The sequence below is a fragment of the Bombina bombina genome, chromosome 5 (genome assembly GCF_027579735.1).
Source record: "Bombina bombina isolate aBomBom1 chromosome 5, aBomBom1.pri, whole genome shotgun sequence".
NCBI lineage: Eukaryota > Metazoa > Chordata > Amphibia > Anura > Bombinatoridae > Bombina > Bombina bombina.
Window position 1 is genome coordinate 871,214,562 of NC_069503.1, and position 22,920 is coordinate 871,237,481.

Here is a 22,920-nt window from a genome sequence, read left to right on the forward strand (position 1 = left end):
TGCCTGTTTTTCAGAGCTAAATTGTGCAAGTAGCGCACTGTCCGTGGCGTCATTTTAGGAGGACAGCCACTGTGGCTCTGATTTTTGGCACTATGTATCGATCTATACCTCCTGATTACTGCTGCAACTACGTTTTGACTGATTTTTAGTTGGTCACCAATTCTCCTGTATCCTTTTCCATCTTTGTGAAGTCTCACAATCAGATTTTTCAATTCCTCTGGCAATTATTTTCCATGTGGAGACATGATCCAAACTTGCAGATAGACACAGCCCATTGGTCAAAATAATTAGACTGTTGTGGTAACTATGCTCAGGCAATTAGGCTAATTGGAAATCATAGGTGCACTTAATTTTGTTTCAGTGATCTAACGTGTGTGTCAGTGACCACAGGTGTATTCACTTTTGTTGTATTAAGTTTCTACTTTGGGGCCTGTATTTTCAATATAATCTTTCTAAAGTATTTGTTTTGATTGTTTATATTCGGAAATACTCTACTTGTCAACTTAGAAATAAAACAATTATTGAGAGGTGATACAATTTTGAATAATTTGATATTCAAGTGATATTGCTCAGTGGGGGGTTGGACAACTGTTTTTATACCAGGATTTTGATCTACCTTGTGTATCATATGTTAGCAACTGGGTTGCCAGCAGTTACTAGTCATGTCAGTCAAGCTGAGAACGGATTTAAACTGCTGGTCTTGTTGAGTATAAAAAGGCAGATTTTAATAAACATGATTCATAAGCTCAAGTACCTAAATAAACCTGAAAGATCCGTAACAAGCTACATTCATATTTTCTTTATACTTTGTGTGAATAAATGTTAGGAAGACTGCAATTTTCCAAGACTGTTCGTCCCTTCTATTATTTGAATAAATATACTTCAAATTATGCTGAGTAATTATTGTTTTAGACAGTATAATGAAGTGTGAACAAACAAAGCTAATCTTTATCTATGTAGCACAGTAACCTGAGTGTAACTATTTAATAAAAAATGAATAACTTTTGTTTGATGTACTTGTTTTATTGTGTATACACTATTTTCAAGCTTTGAATTGTTTGACAATATCTTCAATAAAGTTTTGAAAAAAATAAATAAATAAATAAAGTGTCCCAGAGTCCTGGACATTTTAACACAATTTCAACATCTGATGCTCTAAAATATTTCACTAGATATTTTTTTTTTAAGCTAACAAAGAGTCACATTAATATGAAAGGTACAAAGGTTTATTTTCATATTCTGTGAATTAAAAGATGCGTAAAATTGAAAGTGTAAACCCTATAGTATTAATTTTGATATAAAGCACAATTTGCTTCAGAAGCACTGCTAAGCCCTTTGTACTTACGGCTTTATACGTTCTCTTTTGACCAGCATGCTTCCTGATTTGTTCCCCATTAGGCCCTGTTTCCACATGCATGGAATAGATAATGTCGAAGAAATCTTCTACAACAGCCACTCTTCTTAATGACAGCTTTTCCTCAATGCCAACCCCATCCTAAGACACATGAAGAGACAAGAAGGACTGGGTGAGCAAATAAATGATAAAAAGCACAAAACATCTTCACTCATTGGTTTGGGTATTGAAGTCAGAAATTAGTAAACATACAAATTCTTAATACATAAGTATAAATCTTACAGAAAAAAATAAGCATTTCCTGTTCATGCCTATTCATATTACATCAGTAAACGCCAGTGAATTTGTCACTGTGTGAATGCTCACGTAAATATAATGCTATCTGCTTTGACTGGCTCTTGGCCAATAATCTTCATTTTACATAACATTAATCCCAAATTCTAAATACATTTATGAGATTACAGTTTTCTATATTACCTGAGAGTCTTTTCTAATGTACAAACTTTAAAACATCAAAAACATAAAAAATACAAATGTGTTACATATAGCAGAAGTTGTGTGTCTAAGGACATAGTCATGCTATAATAAAATGCTACATTTCATTAAAACAGTTATGAATATACTTAAGAGGAAACCACAAAAAAAAATTTCTTCATGATTTGGATAGAACAAACAATTTTAAATAACTTCCCAATTGATTTATATTATCAAATTTGCTTCATTATTTTGTTATCTTTTGCTAAAGGAACAGCACTGCACTACTGGCAGCTAGTTGAACACATCTAGTTAGCCAATCATAAGAGACAAATGTGTACAGGAATCAATCAACAGGTAGCTCCTACTAGTGAGGATATGTGCATTTTCTTTTTCAACAAGGGATACCAAGAGAGCGAAGGACATTTGAAAATAGAAGTGAAATTAAAAGTTTCTTAAAATTACATGCTCTATATGAATCATGCAAACTTAATTTTGACTTTCCTATCCCTTTAAACTGTGCAAAGAGATTAAACACATTCGGCTAGATTACGAGTCTTGCGTTAGGCTTAAAAAGCAGCGTTGGCTGGTCCCAACTCTGCTTTTTAACGCCCACTGGTACTACGAGTCTTGAAGGTACAGGTGTACCTCTCACTTTTTTGGCCAGACTCGGAAATACCGCAAATCCACTTACGTCAATTGCGTATCCTATTTTTTCAATGGGACTTGCATAGCGCCGGTATTACGAGTCTGCCAAAAAAGTGAGCGGTACACCCTCTCCTGTCAAGACTGGTACCGCATTTAAAAGTCAGTAGTTAAGAGTTTTACACTGCAACGCCGTAGCATAAAACTTTTAACTAAAGTGCTAAAAAGTACACTAACACCCATAAACTACCTATTAACATCAGCCAATAGGATTTTTTCTACCTTAATTCCGATTGGCTGATAGAATTCTATCAGCCAATTGGAATTGAAGGGACGCCATCTTGGATGATGTCCCTTAAAGGTACCGTCATTTAGTAAGAAGACTCCGGATGAAGAGGATGCTCCGCATCGGATGTCTTGAAGATGGACCCGCTCCGCGCCGGATGGATGAAGATAGAAGATGCCGTCTGGATGAAGACTTCTTCCCATCTGGAGGACCACTTCTGCCTGGCTTGGATGAAGACTTCTGCCCGTCTGGAGGACCACTTCTGCCCGGTTGGATGAAGACGTCTCCCAGTAGGGTAATCTTCAGGGGCTTAGTGTTAGGTTTTTTTAAGGGGGTATTGGGTAGGTTTCAGAGTAGGGTTGGTTGTGTGGGTGGTGGGTTTTAATGTTCGGGGGATTTGTATTTTTTTTATTTTGGGGGGGCTTTTTTATTTTGTTAGGGGGATTAGATTAGGTATAATTAGTTTAAAAATCTTGTAATTTTTTTTATTATTTTCTGTAATTTAGTGTTTGTTTGTTTTTTTGTACTTTAGATAATTTTATTTTATTTAGTTAATTTATTTAATTATAGTGTAGTGTTAGGTGTTATTGTAACTTAGGTTAGGTTTTATTTTACAGGTACTTTTGTATTTATTTTAGCTAGGTAGTTATTAAATAGTTAATAACTATTTAGTAACTATTGTACCTAGTTAAAATAAATACAAACTTGCCTGTAAAATAAAAATAAACACTAAGATAGCAACAATGTAACTATTAGTTATATTGTAGCTAGCTTAGGGTTTATTTTATAGGTAAGTATTTAGTTTTAAATAGGAATAATTTAGTTAATGATAGTTATTTTATTTATATTTATTTAAATTATATTTAAATTAGGGGGGTTAGGGTTAGACTTAGGTTTAGGGGTTAATAACTTTAATATAGTGGCGGCGATGTTGGGGGTGGCAGATTAGGGGTTAATAAATATAATGTAGGTGTCGGCAATGTTGGGGGCAGCAGATTAGGGGTTCATAAGTATAATGTAGGTGGCGGCGGTGTCCGGAGCAGCAGTTTAGGGGTTCATAATATAATGTAGGTGTCGACGATATCGGGGGCGGCAGATTAGGGGTTAATAAGTGTAAGATTAGGGGTGTTTAGACTCGGGGTTCATGTTAGGATGTTAGGTGTGGACATAACTTTTGTTTCCCTATAGGAATCAATGGGACTGCGTTAGGAGCTTTACGCTGCTTTTTTGCAGGTGTTTTTTTTCAGCTGGCTCTCCCCCATTGATTCCTATGGGGAAATCGTGCACGAGCACGTTCAGCCAGCTCACCGCTAACGTAAGCAGCGCTGGTATTGAGGTGAGATGTGGAGCAAAATTTTGCTCAACGATCACTTTTTTGTGGTTAACGCCGGTTTGTAAAAACCCGTATTACCAGTGCTGTCTGTAAGTGAGTGGTGAGTATAAACTGCTCGTTAGCACCGCACAGCCTCTAACACAAAACTCGTAATCTAGGCCATTGTTTAGAAAGACCTGAGCAGGACATAGCTAGACACTTGTGGATATGTGTGTATGCAGCACCTAATTGGCTTACAGGCTATGTCATTTTCAAGGCAATGACTTACAGCTCCTGAATGGGATTTAATTCTGTGTATAACATTTTTTTTGTGGAGATTTAACAGAGGTTGATAATTAGCAGCATTTTAATGGCTTTAGGATATCAATGTGATCACTATCAGTCACCAGATACAAATGCCGAAGTAATTAAGGCTAAAAAAAAAAACCTCTTCTAAACTGATACAAATTAGCAAAATCTATAGCTCAACAAACACACATGCCCACTATACTCATAATGTCCCTGTTCAAATCCCTTAAAGAGGCATACACACATATGTCTATAGTTTTAGAGCACAACAAGTTAAAGGGATAAAAAGGTAAAAATGGAAATGTGCCTTTTTCCAAAAAGTTCCATTAGCAAAAATGATTCTAGTAAAAGATTTACTGGTTTTCAGCAGCATATGCACATATTCTGTGATTGTGTAGATTGTTTTTAATGACCATATCAAGTGATTAACAACACAAATTATGATTATGTGTTGTATTCGGGAGGAAACAATTTGAAGCTTCAGGGGTATTATCAGCAGAAGCATTGTTACCAACAATCATCCTCTAACAGATTAGGGCATGTTATTATTGCATTAATTGACACCCAAACCCAAACTTCATAATATCTTAAACTGCAGAGCTGTCAAGTTATCATAATCGTAGTCTGAGAAACTATTTCAGTTGTCTTCTATAGCTGATAATACGAGGAAGTATTCTGACACTATGAAAAATACAGCCTGGGTAATAATGTTTGTACAGGGAACCAATAACCTTCCTGCATTGATGAACACCCCACAAGGTTCTGAACTACAGAAACTATAGTATGCACAACATTGTATTATGTATTAGTATTTGATATGGAAGCATCCAGGTCCTTAAAGGGTTAATGGCTGCTTATATTTTCTAGCAATTAACTATAAAAGTCAGTCTGGAGACTCCTAGGAGTGATACAATACTGCCATCATGCATCAAATACACATAAAGCAACCCAACAGAGATCTTGTATGTGCATCTATTAGCAGGCAGCTAAGCAGTCAAATAGCCGGAGTAGAAGAGCACACTAAGATATTTAAATGGATAGAAGGAAACATATTATATACAGAGATGACTGGAAAAGGAATCATGAACAAAGATAAGGAAATGGAGGAAGTTCTGCAGGTAAGAGATAAAAGATTTGAAGGCAGACTTATGATACCATAGAGACACATTTAAATTTATATAAATTATATGACCTGCAAACCTTCTAAAGCAGTTACAAACTTATATTTGTATTATTATTTGTTACCTATTGAGTACCTGGCATGTACCATAGTGCTGTTAAAGGGACACTCACATCAAAATTAAACTTTCATGATTCAGATAGAACAGGCAATTTTAAACAACTTTCCAATTTACTTCCATTAACAAAATGTGCACAGTCTTTTAATATTTACACTTTTTGAGTCACCAGCTCCTACTGAGCATGTGCAAGAATTCACAGAATATTCGTATATGCATTTGTGATTGGCTGATTGGTGATTGGAGGTTAGACTAAGTGCTATTGCATTGTCTTTTTATCATGCATTTGTTGATTATGCCAATCTACTGTATTTACTGGCCCTTTAATAGGGTATACCTAAGAAGCTGAATAATACATGATTATATGATAAAAAGACCAGTGATGAAAAAGCCTAGTGATAAAATAGATAAGGGTGAATATTAGAGAGATGTGAACTAGAAAAGAACGTGTCATGTTGTAAATCCTTACTAGAATTTTGCAGTATTCCAAATATTTTATTAAAGGGACAATTATGTCATCATTAAAGAGTCCTCTAACCATTAGAGCATTCCATAAAGAAATTGATCTCTACAAATTAGTTCCTAGCTTAGTTTAGAGGACTTTTTAATAAGTTAAATATGCCTTTAATTCCTGCTTGCTCCACAATGCTTTGTCTTTTTCTGTATTTGATTAATGCTTAGTCCTTTAACTGAGGTCACATGAAATGGTTTTCAAACAAACAGAAAAGCTTTTGCTTTATTTTTTTCCATTTTGTTTGAACTAAAGGACACATTTTTGTATTTCTTTGTTTAATAAGCATGAAAATATGCAGCATATTGAAGAGACTTTTAAGTGTAAACGCTTAAATATACATGGAATATTTTATAAAATAAAAGCCCGAATCTGACTTTTTGATTTTAAATCCCCGAAAAGCAAATGACAAAAAATGGTTGCTGTGTTCCCAGATTGCAAAGTAACACTGCCCATGTGCAATGCCATTTCTTTTTGGCATTGCCCATATTTGTAATAGACAGAACTTTTGGTGGTTAGTGTATGTGGGATGGCATAAATACCATAACTCTATGTATTTGTTGCTGGCATGAAAGCAGTTAAGCTAGTTATATTTGTTACGAGCATAAAAGGGTTAAACCACAAATACACAAAGGGGTAGATTTATCAAGCAGCGGATGCTGCTATCTACCCTCTAGTTTCAGGTTCCCCTGAAACTAACGTTAAGAAGCAGCGGTCTTAAGACCGCTGCTCCTTAACTCGCCCGCCACCTCTGCGGTGGTGGACAGCAATCATCCCGACCGGGTACGATTGGGATGATTGACTCCCCCTGCTAGAGGCCAATTGGCCGCAAATGTGCATGGGAGGCATTGCAGAAATTCTTGTACAATGATAAATGCTGACAGCGTATGCTGTCGGCGTTTATTGATGTGCGGCGGACATGATCTGCTACAGCAGATCATTTCCACCCGCACAATAATAAATCGTCTCCAAAGAGTTTACAATTGGGTTTTGAAATATTCCCATGAGCTGAAACTGTTGGTCTTTCAGCAACCTAGTAAAATATCTCGGACAAATATGACATAAATATATGTTATATAGTGGCACTATTATTATACTTTAAGCTAGTTTATCTTTGAGATTAAAAGTTTGTTATCAAAAGCTGCTAAATAACCAACTCAATAAACCTTTGTTATGTCACACATTATGGGCCAGATTACAAGTGGAGCACTAACTGACCCTCCTGATCGAGCATTAATTGTGTTAGAAGTAAGCTTTTTGCGAGCATCGGGTTGCACTCATAATATGAATTGAAAGTAAAATGATTTCGCTCGCACGTTAACACGACAAACTCAAAAAGCCGAACTTAGAATATTGCGTGCGCATTCACAGAAGTCAATGGAAAAAAAAAGTTAAAAAAAAACTAACACCCACACAAACTTGATCACATATTCTCATGTGCGATAAACCGACATAAAAATATGAATATTTCACATTTCAATGTTCTGCATAGCAGAATATGTTCTATTTATTCTTAAATAAATATTTCTACATATACATCTAATGGTATTTTGTTACAATATATATCTATACCTATATATATATAAATTTTCACTTTGTCTGAGGAAGGGGATACTCTGTCTCCAAAACGTTACAATAAATGTGTGTTTCTGAAGGAAAGACCGGTGAGTGCAAGTTTTTGTTACTGTTATATACAGGGAGTGCAGAATTATTAGGCAAATGAGTATTTTGACCACATCATCCTCTTTATGCATGTTGTCTTACTCCAAGCTGTATAGGCTTGAAAGCCTACTACCAATTAAGCATATTAGGTGATGTGCATCTCTGTAATGAGAAGGGGTGTGGTCTAATGACATCAACACCCTATATCAGGTGTGCATAATTATTAGGCAACTTCCTTTCCTTTGGCAAAATGGGTCAAAAGAAGGACTTGACAGGCTCAGAAAAGTAAAAAAAAGTGAGATATCTTGCAGAGGGATGCAGCACTCTTAAAATTGCAAAGCTTCTGAAGCGTGATCATCGAACAATCAAGCGTTTCATTCAAAATAGTCAACAGGGTCGCAAGAAGCGTGTGGAAAAACCAAGGCGCAAAATAACTGCCCATGAACTGAGAAAAGTCAAGCGTGCAGCTGCCAAGATGCCACTTGCCACCAGTTTGGCCATATTTCAGAGCTGCAACATCACTGGAGTGCCCAAAAGCACAAGGTGTGCAATACTCAGAGACATGGCCAAGGTAAGAAAGGCTGAAAGATGACCACCACTGAACAAGACACACAAGCTGAAACGTCAAGACTGGGCCAAGAAATATCTCAAGACTGATTTTTCTAAGGTTTTATGGACTGATAAAATGAGAGTGAGTCTTGATGGGCCAGATGGATGGGCCCGTGGCTGGATTGGTAAAGGGCAGAGAGCTCCAGTCCGACTCAGACGCCAGCAAGGTGGAGGTGGAGTACTGGTTTGGGCTGGTATCATCAAAGATGAGCTTGTGGGACCTTTTCGGGTTGAGGATGGAGTCAAGCTCAACTCCCAGTCCTACTGCCAGTTTCTGGAAGACACCTTCTTCAAGCAGTGGTACAGGAAGAAGTCTGCATCCTTCAAGAAAAACATGATTTTCATGCAGGACAATGCTCCATCACACGCGTCCAAGTACTCCACAGCGTGGCTGGCAAGAAAGGGTATAAAAGAAGAAAATCTAATGACATGGCCTCCTTGTTCACCTGATCTGAACCCCATTGAGAACCTGTGGTCCATCATCAAATGTGAGATTTACAAGGAGGGAAAACAGTACACCTCTCTGAACAGTGTCTGGGAGGCTGTGGTTGCTGCTGCACGCAATGTTGATGGTGAACAGATCAAAACACTGACAGAATCCATGGATGGCAGGCTTTTGAGTGTCCTTGCAAAGAAAGGTGGCTATATTGGTCACTGATTTGTTTTTGTTTTGTTTTTGAATGTCAGAAATGTATATTTGTGAATGTTGAGATGTTATATTGGTTTCACTGGTAAAAATAAATAATTGAAATGGGTATATATTTGTTTTTTGTTAAGTTGCCTAATAATTATGCACAGTAATAGTCACCTGCACACACAGATATCCCCCTAAAATAGCTATAACTAAAAACAAACTAAAAACTACTTCCAAAACTATTCAGCTTTGATATTAATGAGTTTTTTGGGTTCATTGAGAACATGGTTGTTGTTCAATAATAAAATTAATCCTCAAAAATACAACTTGCCTAATAATTCTGCACTCCCTGTATATATATATATATATATATATATATATATATATATATATATATATATATATATATAGATATATATATATATATAGATATAGATAGATAGATAGATAGATAGATAGAGAGAGAGAGAGAAAGAGAAAGAGAGAAAGAAAGAGAGAGAGAAAGAGAAAGAGAGAAAGAAAGAGAGAAAGAAAGAGAAAGAGAAAGAGAGAAAGAAAGAGAAAGAGAAAGAGAGAGAGAGAGAGAGAGAGAGAGAGAAAGAGAAAGAGAAAGAGAAAGAGAAAGAGAAAGAGAGAGAGAGAGAGAGAGAGAGAGAGAAAGAGAGAGAGAAAGAGAAAGAGAAAGAGAGAGAGAAAGAGAGAGAGAGAGAAAGAGAAAGAGAAAGAGAGAGAGAGAGGAATATCTATTTAAAAATACTTAGAACATATGTGCAGATCATGTGAAATATTTACAGTAAATACACAGTATAACACTTTATTAAATATGAATATTGCATACATATGTTTTTTTCATGATTTCATCTGCTTAACTCCAAAGGGCTCCAATGCACTTTTATATATATATATATATATATATATATATATATATATATATATATATATATATATATATATATATATATATATATATATAATCCAAAGTAGAAAGTATCCCAGAGGCAAAGTTCAGTGAATAAAAAGTATATCTTTATTTTCTCATAACGTAAAACATTACAGGAGGGTCATCAGTATATTCAGTAAAACAGCAACAGCACTTCAAAAGTACTGAACGTTAATATGTTTCGGCTAAAAAGACGTAATCATAACTAAAACAGAACATATGTGAAACCTATTTAAAGGAATTTTAAATTTGTGAACCAATGCCTGAATATTGAACTGAAAGGGTAATATTAACCCCATATTTACTCTAATATTTGTTAATCATTATTCAGTTCTGCCTTTTACCAAAATAAATGTTAAATATTATTAAATGTAACATAAAAAGTATTAACATAACGTTAAAATACTAAAATTAAGGTAAAATATATATACATAAAAACATATATATATAACAGGGGGTATATAAATAGCCCAAATTACAATCCATGGTATACATAAAGAAAAAACATTCTCATATGGAGTGAAACCAAAAGTGTTGGTCCTCGGGCATAGAAGCATAGAAATAAATGGAAAAAATGAAAAAATATGGGTAAGTAAACAATGAACATATGAAGGTCAATATAGTAACGAATGATGTGGATACTATTAATGATAATTTTATAACCAACAAAAACATTACACAAGAGCAATACCATTAGCTCATAGAGGCTATACTGTATACTTCACCAGTTAATACATCTATATATATATATATAGGTTCATATGATGTAAAAGGTTACCTCTTCCATTCTTAGAACCCAAATAGATACTTGTAGTTACCCACATCAAATTATGCATGTATGTAATATTCGGTTAGTATAGTATGTCAGTAGTATAAGTGGCACATACTGATAACTCAGAGTGATAATTCTAATTTCATCCCACAATAGAGGTCTAGATAAGAACTAGAACAAAAGATATTAGATTTATTTATTTCCAATAATTGATGAGATCCTACTCAGAATTTAAACCCCTGGGTACTCTGGTTTGTAATTTAAACACCCAGAACAATTCTCTTTTACCCAGTGCTTTATTTTTATCTCCACCTCTAGGGGGGATCTTGACCTGCTCTATTGCCTGTCCCCTAAACGTGTCATTCTTTTTAGAGTGCACATATTTAAAATGTTGAGAGATGGTTGCGTAATCTTTTACATCATATGAACCTATATGAGATCTCATATCTTTGAGCCCTTATAACTTTTGTGTGCAATATTTTTTGCAATATTTTTTATTAAAAGCTGTTATTATGAGTGTATGTGTACTTTGTAATGTATTTTTTATGTGTTTTGTGACACTTTTTTATTTCTCGAAACAGTTAACCACAGGTCTGAGGACGCGCTAACCCGACGAGCATTAACTTGAATTGCGCTCAAGCGATTGCTTTTACTCTCAACTTGTAATATGAGCGCAATTTAACCTGCGCACAAACTAAAGTTTTCTCTCATGCGCAAATGTTTTCGCCCCATTCATAATATGGCCTTATATGTGAATGTGAGTTTAGAATATATTGTTAAATTTTTTAAAACTGCTGAGAAATCAAAAGTAAGACATTAACTTATTATATCTGCCCAGTGTTATTCATCAGAATATTAATTCCATAACATCCAGTATCCATAGTTACTGAACAGTATCATACCATCTGTGTTTGTGGTTAAAAAGATGTTTGTTTTTAATTGACATAATACAAACTTTTTTTTTAAGCTTATAAAGTCCCTGGTGCTTATGATGTATATTTAAGAATTTTATCCAATTAAAAGTTAAGCAGTTCCTACTAGATTAAAAAATAAGATCAGAGCAACAATTTTGTAGGTACAAATTTACTGGATTTAATCAATTTAATAATTTCATATTTCTCATACTGTGTTTGTAATTTCCTTCATAATTTTCCAGGACCCAGGAACTGTATTATGTTAAACTAGGCGATAAGCCTACCCAGAGGGCAGTCTATTTTTTTAAAAAAAGAACCCCCAAAGCTAAAATTACAAAAATGTAGATTTACAGAAAAAAATTAACAAAGCTATTTAAAATAAAAAAATTAAACCTAAACTTACACCCCTATAAAAATAAAAAAATCCCCCCAAAATAAAAACACCCCTAATCTAATACTAAACTACCAATAGCCCTTAAAATTGCTTTTGTAGGGCATTTCCCTAAGTTAACAGCTCTTTTACCTAAACAAATTAGCAATTACCCCCTAACAGTAAAAAAACCCCACCAAACCCCCCAAAATAAAAAAACTAACACTAAAAAAACCTAAACTACCCATTGCCCCTAAAGGGGCATTTGTATGGGCATTACCCTTAAAAGGGCATTAAGCTCTTTTACTGCCCTTAAAAGGGCAATCAGTTCTTTTCCAACACTAAACCCCAAATAGGTACTCACCGTTCCTGAAGTCCGGCGGAGAAGGTCTTCTTCCAGGCCGCTCCATCATCTTCTATCTTCATCCGGAGCGAAGGCGGCACTGTGCTGTGGATCCTCAGCAGCCGTCCTCACCAGCGGCGCGGAGGTGCAGAGCTGTCTTCCCCAACGCATAGATCCTCAGCGGCGACCCTCAGCGGCGACCCTCGGCGGCGGCCCTCGGCGGCATGGAGGCTCCTCTTCATCCGATGTCCGTCGTACACTAAAGATTGAATGCAAGGTACGGCAATCAATTTGGGGTACCTTGCATTTCTATTGGCTGAAATTTTGAAATCAGTCAATAGGATTAGAGCTACTGAAATCATATTGGCTGTTCAAATCAGCCAATAAGATTTCAGTAGCTCTCATCCTATTGGCTGATTTCAAAATTTCAGCCAATAGGAATGTAAGGTACCCTAATAAATATGGAGTACCTTGCATTCAATCTTCAGTATGCGATGGACAATCGCATGAAGAGGAGCCTCCACGCAGATGAGGACCGCCGCTGAGGATCCAGGTATCGGGAAGAAAGCTCTGCACCTCGGCTTCGCAGGGTCAGAATTTGCTGTAAACAACATGAAACCATGGATCCATCCTGACTTGTATCAACTGGTGAGGCTGGTGGTGGTGGTGTAATGGTGTGGGGGATATTTTCTTGGCACACTTTAGGCCCCTTAGTACCAATTGAGCATTGTTTAAACACCATGGCCTACCTGAGTATTGTTGCTGACCATGTCCATCCCTTTATGACTACAGTGTACCAATCTTCTGACGGCAAGTTGATTAAAATATTATGCCCTATCTGAATCATAGAAGACACATTTTGGGTTTCATGTCTTTTTAATCCATATTTTTCCCTTTTTTTTCCTCCACACAATATTTGAAGTTCAGATTTTTATGCTAGTTGTGTTACTGCTTGTGCAAAATAAGTTGTTTTTTGTAATTCGAGCACAACCAGATTAGCACAAAAAGCTTAACTCTAGCTGAGTTTTCGGGATCTGGAAAATAAAATATACCGCACCACTTGTACTCTAGCCCTAAATCTTTTGGTTTATATTCAGCTGATATATCAATCTTATATGGAAGGATGTGGGCTTTTAGAAGCCGAATTAATTTTGGATTGTGATCAACACACTTCCCTTTTCAGCCTAAACTGAAAAGTTATGGAGAGGCAATATATTAAATATTGTGATCAACCCCATAGGGGGGTAGTTATCAACGTGTCTACTTTTCCTGCCCTCGCCGGTTCAATACGCCCGCCTAAGCTCGCCTCACATCGCCGCCGCGGACCTGCAAAAATTCGCCTAAGTTATCAAAAAAGCTGTCAAAAAGCCGCGCACCAAGTACGGGGCGATGAGCAGCGGATTGTGAGAGTTATCACTCATCCGATCTCGCTGCTCTTCGGCTTTTTGACAGCTTTATTGCTAGCCTGTCACTAAGCACCCACACTAACTACACTGTTCTACCCCCTATACTGGCGTCCCCGGAGCCTCCCACAACTAAATAAAGTTACTAACCCCTAAACCGCCACTCCTAGACCCCGCCGCAACTCATATAAATGTATTAACCCCTAAACCGCCGCTCCTAGACCCTGCCGCAACTCTTATAAATGTATTGACCCCTAAACCGCCGCTCCCGGTCACTGCTGCCACCTACATTATACCTAGTAACCCCTATCCTGCCCCCCCTATATCGTTACCCTCTATAATAAAGTTATTAACCCCTATCCTGCTGATCCCGCACCTCGCCGCAACTAAATAAATAGTTTAACCCCTAAACCGCCGCTCCCTGACCCCGCCGCAACCTATATTAAATGTATTATCCCCTATCCTGCCCCCCCTACACTGTCGCCACCTATAATAAATTTATTAACCCCTATCCTGCCCCCCCTACACTGCCGCCACTGTAATAAAATGATTAACCCCTAAACCTAAGTCTAACACTAACCCTAACACCCCCTAACTTAAATATTAATTAAATAAATCTAAATAATATTTCTATTATGAACTAAATTAATCCTATTTAAAACTAAATACTTACCTTTAAAATAAACCCTAATATAGCTACAATATAAATAATAATTATATTGTAGCTATGTTAGGATTTATTTTTATTTTACAGGCAAATTTCAATTTATTTTAAATAGGTACAATAGCTATTAAATAGTTATTAACTATTTAATAGCTTACCTAGCTAAAATAAAGAGAAATTTACCTGTAAAATAAAAACTATGTGGGTGGTGGGTTTTAATGTTGGGGGGGGTTGTATTTTTCTTTTACAGGCAAAAGAGCTGAATTCTTTGGGGCATGCCCCACAAAATGCCCTTTTAAGGGCTGGTAAGGTAAAAGAGCTTTGAACTTTTCTAATAGAGTAGGGCATTTTTTATTTTGGGGGGGGGGTTGTTATTTTATTAGGGGGCTTAGATTAGGTGTAATTAGCTTAAAATTGTTGTAATAATTTTTAAATGTTTGTAACCTATTTTTTTTATTTTTTGTAACTTAGCTTTTTTTATTTTTTGTACTTTAGTTAGTTTATTTAATTGTATTAAATTGTAGTTATTTGTAGTTAATTTATTTAATGATAGTGTAGTGTTAGGTTTAATTGTAACTTAGGTTAGGATTTATTTTACAGGTAATTTTGTATTTCTTTTAGCTAGGTAGTTATTAAATAGTTAATAACTATTTAATAACTATTCTAACTAGCTAAAATAAATACAAAGTTACCTGTAAAATAAATATAATTCCTAAAATAGCTACAATGTAATTATTAATTACATTGTAGCTATCTTAGGGTTTATTTTACAGGTAAGTATTTAGTTTTAAATAGGAATAATTTATTAAAGTATAGTGTAGTGTTAGGTGTAATTGTAACTTAGGTTAGTTTTTATTTTACAGGTAAATTTCTCTTTATTTTAGCTAGGTAAGCTATTAAATAGTTAATAACTATTTAATAGCTATTGTACCTAGTTAAAATATATACAAAGTTACCTGTAAAATAAAAATAAATCCTAAGATAGCTACAATATAATTATAATTTATATTGTAGCTATATTAGGGTTTATTTTGAAGGTAAGTATTTAGTTTTAAATAGGATTAATTTAGTTCATAATAGAAATATTATTTAGATTTATTTAATTAATATTTAAGTTAGGGGGGTGTTAGGGTTAGTGTTAGACTTAGGTTTAGGGGTTAATAAATTTATTACAGTGGCGACGGTGTAGTGGGGGGCAGGGTAGGGGTTAATACATTTATTATAGGTGGCGACGGTGAAGGGGGGGCAGATTGGGGTTAATAAATTTAATATAGGTTGCGGCAGGGTCCGCGAGCGGCGGTTTAGGGGTTAAACTATTTATTTAGTTGCGGCAAGGTGCGGGATCGGCAGGATAGGGGTTAATAACTTTATTATAGAGGGCGGCGGTATAGGGGGGCAGGATAGGGGTTACTAGGTATAATGTAGGTGGCTGTGGGCTCCGGGAGCAGCGGTTTAGGGGTTAATACATTTATTATAGTTCTGGCGGGGTCAGGGAGCGGCAGTTTAGGGGTTAATATGTATAGAGTAGCTTGCGGAGGGCTCCGGGAGCGGCGGTTTAGGGGGTAATAACTTTATTTAGTTGCGGCGGTGTAGGGGGGGACAGATTAGGGGTGTTTAGACTCGGGGTACATGTTAGGGTGTTAGGTGTAGACAGCTCCCATAGGAATCAATGGGATATCTGGCAGCAGCGAACTTGTACTTTCGCTATGGTCAGACTCCCATTGATTCCTATGGGATCCGCCACCTCCAGGGTGGCTGTTTGAAAACCAGGTACGCTGGGCCGGAAAAGTGCCGAGCGTACCTGCTAGTTTTTTTGATAACTAGCAAAAGTAGTCAGATTGTGCCGCACTTGTGTGCGGAACATCTGGAGTGACATAAGAATCGATCTGTGTCGGACTGAGTCCGGCGGATCGAAGTTTACGTCACAAAATTCTACTTTTGCCGGTCTCTAGCCTTTGATAACTAAGGCGAATCAGCCTCGCCACAAATACGCTACGGAATTCCAGCGCATTTGAGGTTGACGGCTTGATAACTAGGCCCCATAGTGTTTAAAGGGGCATTAATAATTTTTTATACATATGCTTATTGTAAATCAGCAATTAAAAACTCCACAACAAATAAAAATAAATGTTTTATAAGAATAAGTATTAGTATTCGTAAATTTTGAAGAGCCTCTTCAGTATCTTTACCTTTTCTTTTCTGTCATTTCAAATTGAGGACAAGTAAATAAGAGATCCTGCAGTGATCAAGCAATCACTGTGTAGAATGTTGCACCATCAGGGTTCTAAAACCCGAAGGATGCTCTATAGTCTCTCTGGGGAAAGTGGTTAAAATACTATTTTCAGAGGTACATTTCAGAAAAAGTGGACAAAATATAATGAAAATCCATTGTATATTTAGTTTTAATTCTGTATGACAACTTTTTTAATGGGTGATTTAATTTTGAATGAAAAATCTCTTTTAATTAAACTAATCATGATAAAGTGTGTAAGATACATGCAGTAATGTTACTGTGTTTACAATATTAATAATTATTAAAGGGATAAATAAGTCAAAATTAAACTTTCAGGATTTGGATAGAGCATGACATTTTTAAACAACTTTCCAATTTACTTCTATTATCTAAATTGCTTTGTTTTCTTGGTATCCTTTGTTGAAAAACATACCTAGGTAGGATCAGGAGCAGCAATGTGCTACTGGGAGCTAGCTGCTGATTGGTGGCTGCACATATACTGTATGACTCCTGTTATTGGTTCACCTAATGGGGCCGATTTATCAAGCTCTGTAAGGTCTAAAGACCGCTGCTCCATAACTTGTCCGTCTGCTCTGAGGCCACGGACAGAAATCAACACGATCGAATACGATCGGGTGAATTGACACCCTGGCCACGAATCTGCAGGGGGCGACATTGCACCAGCAGTTCACAAGAACTGCTGGTGCAATGATAAATGCGGACAGCGTATGGTGTCGGCATTTATTGATGTGCAGCGGACATGATACACTACATTGTATCACGTCTGCTCGCACATAAATAAATTGACCCCGATATGTTCATCTAACTCCCAGTAATGCATAGCTGCTGTGAGAATAGTAGTAAACTGGAAAGTTTATTAAAATATTATGCCCTATCTGAATCATAGAAGATACATTTTGGGTTTCATGTCTTTTTAATCCATATTTTTTACTTTGTTTTGTAGGGGACTAGGGAATAAGGGAAGAGAGAAGGAAACAAAGAAAATAAAAGCACACATCTGGGCATAACTGCAGGGTCTCAGTTGGGAGTGGGCCCACACATCTAGGGGCCATCTGGCCCTGTAATCACTAGTGGTGCCACTACAGGGGGGCTCATTAGGGGGGAAATCCTGCCCCCATATTTGTACAGAAAGGCTGCGCAAGTGTATACCCTTTACTGTGAACTAACCAGTGGGGAAGGATGATTCACAGCTACAGAGAAGCAGCTCCTCAGCTTCTGCTGAGTTTAATCAGCCAGAAACGGAACTGTTACTATGGGACATCCTATCACAACCTTTGTCCTGGGGTGCAGTAAAATGTAGTTACACCCCTGGTACACATTCAGGACATAAGGAAAGTAATAGTGATGTGAAATACACAAAGGGTTTTAACCTATACACAATATTAAGGCACAAGTGGAAGAGAAATACAAGTATAAGGAAAGGGGGGAAACTGAGAAGGATGTCAGACAGGTTAATAAAGATGAAGAGAAAAAGCACAAGGAGAACAGTATAAGGGTCAAAAGAAATGAATCCCTGGGACATCTTTAGTGGTAGTAAAATCATAAATGAAAAGTGGTCTCTGCTTTCAAACTATACAAAATAGAAAATATAAGCAATATTTCTTTTTGAACACATTAGATGTCAAGTAATCAATAAGAACCTACCTCATGTGAACAAATATATATGCGGACATTTTGTAGTCTACAAATGCCTTATTAATACCATTTATTTTTATCCATTTGTCCTCTTTTTCCCATATTCAGGGCTAGATTGCAAGTGCCGCATTAACATTAGCGCAGGCAAGATATTGCAATAGCACGACCATGCTACCTTGTGCACGTATTACAAGTTCAAAATAAACGCGTACCGCTGAGGGCAATCTAAATTTGAAGACCTTGAGTAAAAGGTTAGACCTAAAAATAAAAGTGCACCAAACACAACATAAGTGTTACACTCATATAAACACTAATATAATAAAAATAATTGATATAAATATTAAAATGTGTTTATAAGGGGTATAAGGTATATGACAAGGTGTTTGAATGGAAAGGGCTATACTGCATGTACCACTCAAATACTTTAAAACATAAAGAAATATTTTGTATTCAATTTTAATATTTTCTAATGTATTTTCCTATATATATCTGTATATACTTATACCTGTATATATTCATATATAGATATATATTTTACAAAAATAATAATTATATATATATATATATATATATATATATATACGGTATATGTATATATATAAATATAAATATATAGTTGAAAATAAAAAGAACATTTTCTTCTATGCGAAGAACATTGGAATGTAAACTATGAATAATTCATGTTGGGTTGAACGCACTTGGTCTAGCGTAGTATCGGGTTAGCGCGCAAGGCGATAAGGGTTTTTTTCAGCAGGGCCTCCATTAAAGTCTGTAGTGAGAAGAACTTGTAATACATGCGTTAACCTGTGCATTAAAAGTTTACTTCCAGCAGTGTTTGCACTCAAGCAAAAGCGTTAAATTGCATGCCACTTGTAATCTAGCCCCTATTCTCTTAATATCTTCTTTGGAGATTTCAACAAGAAGTTTAAGTACCAAAGCAACTACTAGACTCCATATGACTTACCAACCATTTTAAAATGTGCACACTGTAGTTGGCAAAATTATCAGGTCAAAGAGGTAGAAGGTACTAAATGCCAACACCTTGGATACACTAAAAAATGGTTTAGATACATTTCTGGCTAGAAACAGAATTCAGCGATTTATTTCTTGTGTTAAATAGGTCACTTTTTTTTAATGGGATTAATTTAAGGTCAACTGGTGCTTTTATTGTAAATATATTTAACCTGCTAACTGCTGTGTTAGGGCTGCCTGCTGGAATGGAAAACAATATATGTAGATATACTGAGTATTTCTTTGTTATGTTTTACTTGTGCTAAAACTCTATTGAAAGTTTCACAAGCAGGTGGTGTTTTATGAGGTAAATAGTCATTTTTGATCTTTGCTGCAGCAGTGATTGTGGACAGTGGGTTAATAGACATAGAAATGCCCCATTAAATCTGTATAGTTTCTTTGTATGTTCTGTGAATTCCAGTCCTAGCACATGAACAGCCCGATGTCTTAAACCTCTGCCAATCAAAGACAAATACACATGTTCCAAATAGTGCAATACTATTCAGATGCCTTACCTGACTACACATTGCTAAAATTCAGTATAACAAATAAGCACACAGCACAGATAAAGAAGGACAGAGAAAAAATGTACATACAGTAATTAAAGGGACACTATACCCCAAAATTGTCTTTCATGATTAAGGTAAAGAATATAATTTTAATCAACATACCAATTTACTTCTATTACCTAATTTGCTTCATTCTTTAGATATACTTTAATGAAGAAATAGCAATGCACACGGTGAACCAATCACAGGAGGCATCAATCAGCAGCTACTAAGCATATCTAGATATGCTTTTCAGAAAAGAATATCAAGAGAATAAAGCAAAATAGATCATGGAAGTAAATTAGAAAGTTGTTTATAATTGTATGCTCTTTCTAAATCATGAAATAAAAAATCTGGGTTTCATGTCCCTTTAAGAGACTAGAGACAATGAAGTTAAATCATAAGCCAAAGCGCCTTTTGTAGTGAGAGTACTGCACTGCACATAATATTAAAGGGACACTGAAGTCAAAATTTAACTTTCACGATTTTTAAGAAACTTTCAAATTTTCTTTTCATATTCACATTTCTGAGGTACCAGCTACTACTGAGCATGTGCACAAGTTCAAAGGGTATATGTATACTAGTCTGTGATTGGCTGATGGCAGTCACATGATACAGAAGGGCGGCAAATGGGGAAAAATACATTTGACAGAAAAAAAATCTACTGCTTATTTGAAATTCAGAGTAAGGGTTATTGCATTTTCTTTTTATTATGTGGTTGTTAATTATGCATTTCTACTGTATTTAGTGGTCTTTTAACTAAAGACACACTAAAATAGAACAAGGGACACACATAAAGGGAGATGATACCCAAATGTTGAAGCACTTGAAAGCGATGCAGAATAGCTGTAAAAAGCTGACTAGAAAATATCACTTGAACATCAAAAAGGAAGATATTTACCTCAAAATATACACCCAATTGTAAAGGGACTTTAAGCAGCCAATCAGGATGCTAGTCCCAGGACTTGCAAGGGAGTGTGCATCTGGCATGTGAAGGCACAGTCATGTTATTTTCCTATTCAGTTTAAGGAAGTTTATTATGAAATCTCAAAATATTTCAGTGAAATTTCATGAGATCACAACAAAGCAATGCATAACCTCAGCACTGCTGTTGCTGGTTGGCTATTGTTTTTTTTTTTTTTTTTTTTTTTAATTGCAGCTGGACAGCAGCTGAAATATAACTGTTACCAGAGCACATACTCTGGTGAGCTGAAGAGATTGTAAGGTAAAATAACTTATTTTTTTTATAGATGTTAGGTGATATTTTCATGTCAGCATTTTACAGTTATGCTGCATAACTGCATAAAAGGCAGGGACAGGAAGCCAAAACATGGGACAGCCCTGGGAAAAATAGGACAGTTGGCTACTATGCAAGTTGTGTGGTTGAAACAGAGGAATACATCATACTGTTTATAGTAGAAAAAAGTATAATAACATTATAGTATAATTTTAATATAATATTATAATAGTATAATATAATTATAGAATATATCATTAAAAAAACAGCAGTTTCTGTTTAAACCACTAGTGAAAAAAGATCTAGATAAATAAACCTGAAGGGGGAGCTGGTCACCTAAGCTTAAAAATATCTCCCATAACTCAGTTCTCATATTTTGGTATCTATTCTCATATTTTAACCATGCAATAGGTAGGCAATAAAATGTAGGCATATAATAGAGAAACAAAATAGGAGGTGAATGGGAACAGCACGTTAGAAGGTGCTTAGGGTAGAATAACACTTATATATACTCATAACTGTAGAGGAAATGCATGTTAATTCATTGGACACAGCAGTTACAAACAATACATATTTTATACCCAGCATGAACCTGTACAATGAATTGTTTTATCATTTAACCTCAAATTTGTCTTTCACAATTCAGAAAAATCATACGTTTTATATAACTTTAAAATGTAATACTACTTTCCATTTTTCTTAATTCTCTTGGTATCCTTTATTGAAGGAGCAGCAATGTACAACTGGGAGATAGCTAAACACATTGGTTAACCAGTTAAATAAGGCATATATGTGCAGCCACCTATCAGCAGCTAGCTTACAGCCCCAGAGCCTATCTAGCCTATCTGTTTCTTAAGACCGCTGCTCATTAACTCATCCACTTGCTCTGAGGCTGCGGAAATCAATCCACCCGATCGTATACGATCAGGTTGACTGACACCCCCTGCTAGCAGCCGATTGGCCGCAAATCTGCAGGGGGCGGCATTGCACAAGTGTATGCTGTCGGCATTTAGCGATGCAGGCCGGACATGATTCGCTATAGCGAATCATGTCCCCCCCGGGGTATGATAAATCTACCCCAATGGGAACTAAGCAAATTAGATAATAGAATTAATTTGAAAAGTTGTTTAAAGTGGTATACTCTATCTGAATCATGAAAGAAACAATCTAGCTTTTATATCACTTGAAATGTTAAAAATTCAGGCGCACTGATTGCATGAAATATTGGGTGTGTAATCTCTCTGAAATAAGCTAACAAAAACATTTACTGGTGCACTATCATGAACAGTAGCAGCTCTGTTAACTGCTTAATAAGAATCACCCTGAAGAGATATCAGTCACAGTAAATTTGTCTGACTGACTGCATGCCAATAGCTTTATGGCGTAACGTCTGTGGAATAATGTCAATATTCCTATTACCAAGTCTATTAAATTTCAAGTTATTATTTGCTCAGCCTACATATTTGATTTCAGTCTGCACTGGAAATACAAAACAATCATCTTAGGCTGTTTAATTGTGCTTTAACATTCAGGGTTTTAATGAAAAGTGGACTCAGGGGCATATTTTGTCCTAAGCAAATTACTTGCCTAGAATTTTGAGTGCCTAGGGCAGCACAAAACCTAAATACACCACTGAGTGGACTATGCATACATACTATAGGGTAGATGTATCATATGTCAGACGGACATGATATGCTGTAGCGGATCATGTCCGTCCGACATCGCTAAATGCCGACAGCATACGCCGTCAGCATTTATCATTGCACAAGCATTTCTGGCAATATGCTTGTGCAAT

General features: G+C 36.0%; 1 protein-coding gene across 7 annotated transcripts in view; it reads right to left on the minus strand.

The window, feature by feature from the left end:
- The window catches only part of NOL4 (nucleolar protein 4), a 665,641-nt gene that overhangs the window by 395,579 nt on the left and 247,142 nt on the right, over nucleotides 1-22,920 (minus strand). For 6 of the 7 annotated variants that reach the window (XM_053715015.1, XM_053715014.1, XM_053715011.1 and 3 more), the window contains exon 2: nucleotides 1,346-1,495. In XM_053715015.1, the coding sequence (XP_053570990.1) occupies nucleotides 1,346-1,495 (150 nt within the window). Of the gene's footprint in view, nucleotides 1-1,341; nucleotides 1,496-22,920 lie in introns of all 7 variants that reach the window. The other variant, XM_053715012.1, reaches the window with a different exon arrangement.